The sequence below is a fragment of the Mesoplodon mirus genome (assembly GCF_964341445.2).
Source record: "Mesoplodon mirus genome assembly, chromosome: 3".
NCBI lineage: Eukaryota > Metazoa > Chordata > Mammalia > Artiodactyla > Ziphiidae > Mesoplodon > Mesoplodon mirus.
Window position 1 is genome coordinate 198,920,573 of NC_138978.1, and position 10,863 is coordinate 198,931,435.

The window sequence follows — 10,863 nt, forward strand, 5'->3', positions numbered from 1 at the left end:
GACGTGGGCCTGATGAGCAGGAGCCACCCCTGCAAGCTCTGCAGCACGACACGCAGCCTCAGCCTCCGGGCAGCCAGGTCCCTAAACCACCGGGGTGCGAACAGGGAGCGGGTGGGGCCGCTGCAGGGCCGTGCGTCAGCGCCAGGAGGGGCCTGCGGGGCCACCGCGCACAGCGGTGCCTGTTCTCCACCACGTCCTGAAGGCGCGTCTACCGGAGACTGCGCAGCCCTGCCCCTCACCTCTCAGGTGCTCCCTGGCCTGCGGGAGGTGGGTGCTCACTCAAGGGGCCGGGACCCCGGCGCTCACGGCCCTGCTCTCTGGGCTGCGGGCCGCACTCTCACCTCTGCTTCCCGCCCGTTCACTCTGCTCCCGCCACGGTGCTCGGATGGGTATTTTTATCCCTTTGAAAGATGAGGCCACTGAGGCTCGGGCAGACCTGCGACACGCCTCGGCTTCACGGGCAGCTGGTGACGGGTCCCGGTTCCCTGACACCCAGCCCAGGCCGCTTCCACGCTGCCGGTCTGTGGCCGTGCTGTCTGGTTTGGAGGCCTGGCTTCTTCTGATATTTCTCCAGGGGGAGCCATGCACATCTCCACCTCTGGCTACTAAGCTGGCCCTGAAACAGAACGAGTGACCAAACCCCTGCATGTGGCCAGACGGCCGCGCTGTTCAGTCCCAGCTCTGGCCTCCACGTCCTCAGAAGAGCAGGGGGCCGGGGGCCGGCATAGCAGGTGGATGCCCTGGTGTGGTGGACAGGGACTCCGGTAGGACTCAGACGGGGCCCAGCAGCTGTGGCTGAGCAGCTATGTTACCCAGGAGCTGGGATGGCGTGGCGTCACCTCCAACAGCCCCGTGTAGTTGGCCCCCGAGGTCCCACGAGTGGGGGACAACGGAGCCCTGGCCACCCTGCCGCCCCTGCCCGGCATCCGTGCTCCTTCCTGCCGAGCCTTCCTTCCCTCCTCTCTGGCTCCCATCCCGGGCACACTGGCCACGCCTTCTGCACAGTCTGCCTCCAGCCACCCCCTGACTGCCAGTGACCCTGACCATCCACTATCCTAGGGACCTGACGGACAACCAGCTGACCACACTGCCCCTGGCTGGGCTTGGGGGCCTGGTGCTTCTGAAGCTCAAAGGGAACTGGGCTCTGTCCCAGGCCTTCCCCAAGGACAGCTTCCCCAAACTGAGGTGAGGCTTCCCGTCCCCACACCTACAGAAGTCTGCCTCAGGGCAGTGGCCAGGCCGGGAGGGACAGGAGAAAGCCCAGGGCCTCACCCCGAGAAAAGCCTGGAGGCCCAGGGTCTGGCCAAGCCTGAGTGGGGAGGGCCGCTTTCTCCTCATCCCCGTGGAGCGTTTTGCTCTCCCAATCCCAGCCCTGGAGGACCCCGGCGAGGACAGAGGTAAGATGGGGGAAAGGCCCCCTGCCTACTTGGGCAGCTTCCGGGCCTGGAATCAGGGCCGAGCCCAGGGTGCTGATGAGTAGAAAACAGCTGCTCAGTCCTTGCTGGGGCCGAGGACCCCAGGCCTCCTTCAGCCCGTGTGGCCCACGCTCTGTTTGCTGCAAAGCAGTGGGGGTCCGGCCTCACCCGCAGGGCACCGACCCAGCTCTGACGTGCCCAGAGGCACGGGGCGCAGGCCTCATGGAGGACGAGGGTGAGGAGGGGCCAGGAGAACCCTGTCTCCTCGCAAGGGGAAGAGGAGGGCCGCCCGGAGGGGCAGAGCTCCCAGGCTGCGTGGCCTAGCTGCTCCCCGTCGGAGCCTGGCTCAGGCCTCTAGATGAGGGAGGACGAGGCTGGACGGCACTCAGAGCCCTGGGGGGCAACGGGCAGGCGGCGGCCCTGAGGAAGAAGCCTGGGAGGCCGTGGGCGGGAGGCCTCCAGCAGGGCGCTCGGGGGCTGGAGGGCAGCTGTGGTCTGCCGGGCCTCTGACCGTGGCTAAGGTGGCCGTCTCCCCCACTCCCCAGGACCCTGGAGGTGCCCTACGCCTACCAGTGCTGCTCCTACGGCGTCTGTCCCGGCTTCTTCAAGGCCTTGGGCCGACGGGCGCCCCAGGGCCCTCACCCTGACGACCGGGACGCTCCCAAAAGGCCCCTGGGCCTCCCTGCCGGCCCAGCCGAGAGCCGCTGTGAGTGACCCTGGGGGGCCGTGGGGGGGCCGGGAGGGAGGAGGAGCAGGACCCCGAGGGGAGCCGGCAGGGCCTGCCGGGGGCCCAGGGAGGGGCTGCCCCTGTTCACGCCTGTCCCCCAGGCCCGGGGACACAAGGGTGGCGCTGACCTTGACAACAGGCAGGCCTCCCGCCTGCCAAGCCCTCTGTGGCCCCCAGGGCGCTCCCCAGGCCGTGGCTCACGGGACAGCCCTGTCCTGGTGGGCCTCGTGGGCCGCAGCTCCTCCACGGTGCCCCCCGCCCCGCCATGTGAGCCCTGCAGCGGGCGTCCTCAGAGCAGACAGCGTTTTCCAATCAGCCCGAGCCAGGCGGGGTCAGGCTAAATCAATTAAATTAAACCTGCTTCTGGAAAAGGGTCCTCTCATGCTGTGTCTCAGAGCCAAAAGGAGCAGCTGGGGGCCACTGCTGCCCCCGCCGTCTGCCCCACCGTCTCACCAGGGACTTCAGAGGCCCCGGTGCCCGGGGGCCTCTGGGGAGGCCAGAGTGGAACACCTCCGGGCTGGGGTCTCTGATGAAGGGCAGAGAGAAGGTCTTCGTGGCCCGCCCCCTGTCGCAGAGCACGAGCAGAATTAGGAGGGAGGGGAAAGGCCCCGACTCTGGGGTTTCCCTTCAGTCTCTAACTCCGTCTTCACAATGTGTCAGTGCAGAAGCTAAACAGAAAGATCAGATCTAAACACGTAAGAACATTCACGCCAGTGTAGACGGACCCAGGTTCTAACTCCACCAGACCATTCACGGGTTGGGTCACCATGGACAAGGCCTTGCGGAGCCTCCGTTTCTTATCCGTAAACTGGGAGCGGCGTTCGCGCCCCACAGGCCATCGGGAGCACTGAAGATCCCGCAGACGGAAGCGTGTGCCCTCCGTCCACGGTGGCTACTCAGGGAGGGGCCTCTGGCCAGACACGCAGGAGTGTAGCTGGGAGCCCAGGAGGTCACCGTGGGCCGGCGGAGGGGACGGGAGCCCTCCCGGGAGAGCGTGAGGCGCGGCAGGGGCAGCAGCTTCCCCGGGGCGGCCTGGATGTCTGCCGTCCACTCCGCAGGGATGGAAGGAGTGGAAACCTTCCTTCCTGAAAGGGAAACTCCACCAGGCCAGAGTCTGGGAGAACCACAGGGCGTCGGGATGGTGGGCGGCCATTGCCATAACGGCACCAGGGCCGCGGCTACAGCCATAGCCCACTTCCCCCTCGGTGAAGAACGGTCCTTAGCACATTGGCTGTGACCTTACAGCCTCAGACGGAGTCCACAGGCCTCAGCTCTTGTATCTCATCCGTGCATTTTGATTTCCAAGCACTGCTGAGCTCCGTTCTACAGAGCAGGAAAGGTGGCGAGGGATGGAATGCTAGGCTGTGGCACAGCCCGGCCCCCTGCCCACCCAACAGCGCCCAGGCCATGGGCAGCTCCACAGGGCCTCCCTGCCTCCAGGGGAAGCTCCCAACTGAACTGTTTACCCTTTAAGTGGGAGGAAGGCTCCACACAGGAAGCAGACATGTGAGCTGAAGGCGGGGACAAGTGTGACAAACGGTCGCCTGCCTGGGCCTGGCCTGTACACGGTGGAGAGCCCACTGGCCGGCTCCCTAACCTTCCAGGAGAGGCAGTTTCCCCCGCCTACCCCAACCCAACTGCAGAAACTTTCCAGGAACTCCCTGGCGGTCCCGTGGTTAGGACTCGGCACTCTCACTGCCAGGGGCCCGGGGTTCAATCCCTGGTAGGGAAACTAAGATCCCACAAGCCTCGAGGGGGATCTTCCAATGATGAATTATCACTGCAAAAGAGAGTTTCGTCTTTATAAACTGTAAACTGGTTTAGTTATCATTTATCATTTCAATATTCTTAAAGAATTTATGGCCTCTGAGATGTCCACCCCCCTGGAGATTGCAGGCCCTGGTTTAAGAAACAGCACAAGAGCGAATAAGGAAAATAATGCCATTTGATTCAAACACGTTTTGGAGTTTCTTTAACAAGGGATTTGCCTTTCTAATCCTGTTTTCTCAGACTAACAGAATCGCAGAGCCTAGACTTAGAATTGGAAGGATGGTTAAAGATGATCTAGTCTGTCTGCTAATGCAGTAGAGAAGCGCCCTTCTCACACTGGGGACTTTCTGCTCCAGTCTCTCCATCTCTCCAGTTACACACACCGCGTGCATCTGTAAAGCTCCCCCAACCGCCTCCCCGTCCCCCGACCTTGTTTCTGAGGCCCAGCGAGGCTCGGTCTGAGTTCCGCTCTGTCGCTCACTGGCTGTGAGACCCAAGGCAAGGTCTTCGCTTTCCTCACCTGTCCGATGATGCCCGGGGCTGCCTGCCTCCTGCAGCTGTGGGGAGGATCAGTGAGCTGGTGAGGATGAGGACTCCGCCGGCGCGGGGCCTGGAGGATGAGAGCTGGGGGAGCCCCAGCTCTGGCGCCAGGTGACCTCTTGGGTGCAGCGTACGTGCCCACGGCTCCTCGAGAGCAGGGCCATGTCTCGTCCACCCCACATGCCCCCGGCCTGTGCCCAATGCCCAGCAACAGGGTCCTACGCTCAGCACACGTGACCTCTCTGTTGGACACTCTGATGCTGGGAGCTTCTTTGTGTAGGAAGACCCAGAACTTCTCCCTCTGGATCACGATTTGCCTCCTTCTGTGACCCGTCTGTTGATGCTGGTTCTGCCGTCTGGGACCGTCACCACGTCGGGGTGTAATGATGCCTGCAGGCCAGCAGCTGTTTGAGGACAGCGTTCCTCCCCTCACCCTGCCTTTCCCGAGTCCAGCACCCCCAGCGGCTCGGCTGTCGTCACCGTCCCTGGTCCACCTCCTCCGAGCACATCCCGCTTGCTGCTCTGTCCTTTGTGGTGTGCAGGGCTCCCAGCTGGACACGGGGTCACAGTGGTGGGCCGGCTCGTGTGGAGGGCCCCCACCAGCAGGGCAGCCTCCCCTGACTCTGTGCAGCTGCCTGGGAGGACATGGGGGCACTCGGTGTCTGAGTTACAGGAAGAGCAGGTCTTAGGCATAAAGGGCCACAGGCGGATGATAGGGAGCTGACCAGAGGTTTGCCCCCGCGGGTAGACACACCTGTGCAGGGCCGCTGGGAGGCCCCGTGCTCAGCAGACGAGTTGGGACAACATCTCAGAGGGGTGGGGTTTGGGAGAAAGGTGGGGCTTGACCCACACCAAGACCAGGGTCTGAGCCAGTTTCTGGTCTCCCCTAAGATGATGTGGACCCAGACGAGCTCCAGCTGGAGATGGAGGACCCCAGGCCACACCCCACTGTCCAGTGCAGCCCTGTTCCAGGTGAGAGGGGTGCCTCGGGGTGGGGAGGGCAGGGACTGGGGAAGGAGCATTATGGAAAGTGGGGTCCAGCTGCTCGCCTTTTGAACGCCAATACTCGAGAGACAAGGTCGGTGGAAAGGAAAGTTTGCTTTACTTTGGAGGCTGGCAACCTGGGGGTGGGGGTGGACTCACGTCCAAAGGCCGACTCCCCCCACCAAAAACCAGTGGGCAAGAGCTTTTACGGGGGAGTTTCAGGGATGTATAGGCAGCGGGAGGGGGCTACATGCAGAGACAGAACAGTCAGCTCTGACGGTCATCTTGAAATTGGTCATTGGTGGTCTGACCAGCGTCATCTTGATTGTTTTTAAGTACAGTTAGGCTTCAGTTCCAGGGTCGGTTTGTTCCCATTTCTTGAGGCCGGTTCTCAGAATTGTGACAGCTTATGTCATGGCTACAATCTGTTCATCATGTAGTTAACTTCTTCCAGCTGGCGGGGGCGGGTTTCAGTATCTATAAAACAGCTCAAAGGACGTGGCTCAGAATATTATCTACAGCCCTCGAGGAGGAACTGGAGGTCCTGGACTTTGCTCAGTGACTATTATTATTTCGTCCTGTTTGACTGTTTCCTTTGCTTCTGCATTTTCTCGCTTCTCTGATTAAACTTATTCTTTGGTTAAAACCGACAAGAGGCAGGCGGAGGACATGGGGGTGGGGAGGACACGGCGTCCTGCTCCGTTTCAGGAGCCCCAAGTCTTCTGTGAGTTCAGCCTCTTGTGGTCGTTCCTGGGGAAGGGGCTGTCGTCCCCCTTCGGTGGCTGCTTGGGGGGAGCGGGAGAGGGGGAGGGGAGGGGAGTCAAAGCGACCTTTACGAGTCGCCAGAAGTGATACAGCCAGGAGGACCTTTCTCTCAGTGAAGGGACCCCACTGCTCAGGGTCGGGGTGCGGGGCTGGCTCGTCTGAGACCCGCAGAGTTCGAGCAGGGGCAGCACCCTGCAAGGCCCCCTTCTGCATCCCTCCCCACTCCATCCCAGGAGGGGTGCCGTCTCTCGTAGGTAAACCTCTCCAGGGCGTAAAACACCGGGTGTCCCGGGGGACTCCTTCCAGCACTGTCCGCTCCTTAACGGCTGAGGAAGCCTCCTTCAGTCTCCCCTAAATCCATCTTGCTGTCAAGAAACAAAGAAAATTCCCCTTTGGTCCAGCCCAGCCTCTGTGTTTAGCGCGAAGCCCCAGGCCGCCCCGGAGGCAGCAGCGGCCACGGGAGCCGGGCTGGGAACCGTCGGACGAGTGGAAGGCAGTGGACAGCGTCCCTCTCACCGGCTCCCCAGCCCCGCCCAGGCCCCGCAGCACACGCGCCCCGCGCTTCGCGGCTTTAGCGCGCCCTCTAGTGCCCGCAGCGGCAAGCGCACCAGCGCACCAGCGCACCTGGAGGGGCAGGTGTGTGTTCACGAGGCCTCTGAAAACCGGTGATGAGCAGCGATGACGTAAAAGGGGAAGCTCCAAAAGACAAAATCCAACTTGCACTCACTTTTACAATAGCACATACAAATGGCCAAATAAATTCTGGTGCGCCCATATTGACTGCACAGACACCTAAAACGTGTTTTTCAGTCATGTAACAATATGGGAAAGTGTGCATGATGAAACTTTAACTTAAAAAAGAGAATAAGAAACTATGGGACTTCCCTGGTGGTGCAGTGGTTAAGAATCCACCTGCCAATGCAGGCGACAAGGGTTCAGTCCCTCGTCCGGGAAGATCCCACATGCCATGGAGCAACTAAGCCCGTGCACCACAACTACTGAGCCTGCGCTCTAGAGCCCACGAGCCACAACTACTGAGCCCACAAGCCACAACTACTGAAGCCCGCGCACCTAGAGCCCGTGCTCCGCAACAAGAGAAGCCACCGCAATGAGAAGCCCGCGCACCACAACGAAGACCCAACGCAGCCAAATAAATAAATTTTTAAAAAGAGAGAGAATGAGAAACTATGTACAGTAAAGTCCCAATTTAGTTAAAAAAATCTATATGTATATATGTATTTCTTAAAACTGATAGAAAACATAGCAAAATGATGAGTTTCTCTGAGGAGCAGGATCATAAGCAGTTTTAATCTTTCCATGTTACATTTTCCAGTTTTTCTACAATTGACATCTACTATTTGGTAATCAGAAAAAAAAATGTTTAAAAAATAGCTGTCACAAATCCTCTCAAATCTCCAAGCCACCTAGCAGCACATTGAAGAACAGGAGTCCAAGGTCAAAATGGGTGAAGAAACAAAGGTGTCCGAAGTTACAAGGTGGTTTGAGGACAGGGCCTGGGGAGAGAGATGGACAACGCCAGGCTGTCCCCCATCCAGTGCAGAACCAGACGGGAAAACCCCAGGGGCCACCTGCCCTCTGATGTTCTGACCCAGTCGTGAGCATTAGATGTGGCCGAGGAACCAGGGAGAGCCCACCTGGCCAGGCTCCTCACGGCAGGGTCCTGGGTGCCGCTCTGTGGGTTGGCCCCAGCCTGTCCCTAGGGCTGCTGCCCTGGCCGCTCCTCCAGGCCAGCCTGTCCCTTCCTTGCTTGTGGACGCTGCTCCATGGGGAGGGCCGCTCTGCCTGATGTTTCCCCAAGGCTGGTCCGTGCTGCCTTAGTCTGTACCGTGTGTGCGTTTCTCACACGTCTGTGCCTCCGTGTCCTGGGCTGGTGTCCACCCCCTGCAGCTCGTGGAAGAAGCCCTCCTTCTGTGTCCTCTGCGCCTCCCCCAGACCCACTAGGAGTCCTGAGACTCCCGGTGGCCTGCAGGGCTGCCCTGCAGATGGGTGAGGCTGTGTCAGCCCCGGGGCCCCAGGCTGGAGTCTGGTCCTCTCTCCCACAGGCCCCTTCAAGCCCTGCGAGCACCTCTTCGAGAGCTGGGGCATCCGCCTGGCCGTGTGGGCCGTCGTGCTGCTCTCCGTGCTCTGCAACGGGCTGGTGCTGCTGAGCCTGTCCGCAGCCGGGCCCGGCCCCCTGCCCCCGGTCAAGTTTGTGGTGGGGGCCATCGCAGGGGCCAACACCCTGACCGGCCTCTCCTGTGGCCTTCTCGCCTCGGTGGACGCGCTGACCTTCGGCCGGTTCGCGGAGTATGGCGCCCGCTGGGAGTCGGGCCCGGGCTGCCGGGCCGCGGGCTTCCTGTCCGTGCTGGGCTCCGAGGCCTCCGTGCTGCTGCTGACCCTGGCCGCCGTGCACTGCAGCGTGGCCGTGACCTGCGTGCGGGCCCGTGGGAAGGCGCCGGCTCCGGGCAGCTTGCGCGCGGGGGCCCTGGGCTGCCTGGTGCTGGCGGGGCTGGCGGCCGCCCTGCCGCTGGCCTCCGTGGGTGAGTACGGGGCCTCCCCGCTCTGCCTGCCGTACGCCCCGCCCGAAGGCCGGCCGGCCGCTCTGGGCTTCGCCGCGGCGCTGGTGATGCTGAACGCCTCCTGCTTCCTGGTGGTGGCCGCAGCCTACATCAGGCTCTCCTGCGACCTGCCCGGGGCCGAGCTGGAGGCTGTGTGGGACTGCACCGCCGTGCGCCACGTGGCCCGTCTCACCTTCGCTGACGGGCTCCTCTACTGCCCCGTGGCCTTCCTGAGCCTGGCGTCCGCGCTGGGCCTCGTCCCCGTCACCCCCGAGGCCGTCAAGTCCGGGCTGCTTCTGGTGCTGCCCCTGCCCGCCTGCCTCAACCCCCTGCTCTACCTGCTCTTCAGCCCCCACTTCCGGGAGGACCTGCGGCGGCTCCGGCCCTGCCCAGGGGTCCCGGGGCCCCTCGCCCTGGCAGCCGCCGGCCAGCTGGAGCCGAGCTCCTGTGACTCCACTCAGGCCCTGGTGGCCTTCTCGGACGTGGAGCTCATCCTGGAGGCCTCCGAGGCGGGCCGGCCCCCCGGGCTGGAGACCTACGGCTTCACCTCCGTGACCCTCGCTCCCTGCCAGCAGCCCGGGGGCTCCCGGCCGGAGGGCAGCCACTTGGTGGAGCCAGAGGGAGCTCGCTTTGGGAACTGGCCACCCGTCGTGGACGGCGGACAGCCGCCGGGGGCCGAGGGGGCCGTGCCAGCAGAGGGGTGCCGGGCGGGGGCCGGGGCCTTCCAGGCGTCTGGCTCTGCCTTGGCCTCACACTTGTAAATGTCCTCTCCGTTCCCCTACGCCCCTCCCCGCCCGCCCCCTCTGTGAAGGACGCTGCTTGTAAAATAAACCCCACCAGCTGGCCCCGCCCCCGGCCCCCGCTCTCCCAGGCCACCACCGTGTGGCCTTGGCCTGGTTTCCCCTCGGCCCTGCTCTGGCCTCTTCCCTGTCGTGTCTGAGGCTGAGGACCAGAGGTCTGGACGTTTGTCCGCTTATGGGAAATGAGGGGCGCAGAGGACAGTGACGGGGGTGGGGCCCGAGCGGCCCAGGATCAGGTGCGATGGGCAGGGGACTGCACAGAGGCCACGGAGGGGCCGCCAGGGCATCTCCCCTCGCTCCGGGACTGGATGCACGTGTGCTCTGTGCCCCACTGGTCCCGGATATGCCGCCCAAAAGACTCCTGTGAAAATAAGTTTCTGAAAACAAGACATTGTGCCCCTTTCTTAGAGATTCAGGGTGCACGTCAGTGTGGTAGAGAGGCAGGAGAATCCCACAGCAGTGAGATCTGTTGAACTTGCTTTAAGCCAGTTCCCCAGACTATTGAACCATGGGTTTTGGTTTGCCGGTTGGGTTTTCGTGGAATACCTACTAGCGTCTCACAGACCAGCCCTCGTCTCTCCCAGGGGCCCCCTTCTGCACCACCTGGTGACATCACAAGAGGCCACCAGTCCTGAAAGCCCGGTCCTGGGAGCTAGACCCTGTCAACCAGATGTGACCTTCTTGTCTCTCTTGTCCTGCCCTGAAAAGAGTGGGGAGCGGGCTGCTGCCCTGTGTTCCAGCCTCAGACCCCGGCACGGGGCAGGTGGAGGGGCTCCCAGCCACCAGAGAAGCTTCCACCCTCATACGACGGAGGGTTCCTGGCTCCCGGCTGCCTTCCTGTGGTTCCTGTGGTTCTCCGTCTGCCATCTTCTGCCCCAAGCCTGGCCCTCCCTCTGTGCCCCAGGCCCTGCCCTCTAGGGGGCACAGGGAGCCCCCTGGCCAGCGCCTGGGGGGATGTTTGTGTTGCGTGTTGGGCTGCAGGAAGCGTCACCCAGGCCTGGGACTCCTGGGCGCCCCAGATTGGCTGGGACCTTCTGCCTTTCCCGTCGTGGCCTCCCTCCCTTGCTTTTTACCAGGGCACCCCCTCCCTGCCCCCAAATACAGGATAAGGTGTGAGAGCCGGGGCTAGGAAGAGGGTGAGGCCTGTCCAGGGCACCCCGACGTCTGCCACGTCGGGATGGGAGTCGGAATCCGGGACCCAGCAGGACCCAGCGCTCCCCGAGTGCTGTCGTGGTCCTGAGCCAGCCTCCTAGGGCCTCTGCTCCTAGGACGACCTGGGAAGGTCCTTCTATTGATAGTTACAT

At 62.6% G+C, this 10,863-nt stretch overlaps 1 protein-coding gene across 2 annotated transcripts in view; it reads left to right on the forward strand.

Annotated features, from left to right (window-relative positions):
• Positions 1–9,695, forward strand: part of LGR6 (leucine rich repeat containing G protein-coupled receptor 6) — a 97,678-nt gene extending 87,983 nt beyond the window's left edge. For both annotated transcript variants that reach the window (XM_082615161.1, XM_082615162.1), the window contains 4 exons: positions 1,060–1,185; positions 1,961–2,121; positions 5,344–5,424; positions 8,265–9,695. In XM_082615161.1, the coding sequence (XP_082471287.1) occupies positions 1,060–1,185; positions 1,961–2,121; positions 5,344–5,424; positions 8,265–9,520 (1,624 nt within the window). In that variant the 3' untranslated portion in view covers positions 9,521–9,695. The remainder of the gene's footprint in view (positions 1–1,059; positions 1,186–1,960; positions 2,122–5,343; positions 5,425–8,264) is intronic.
• The last annotated feature ends 1,168 nt before the right edge of the window (positions 9,696–10,863 follow it).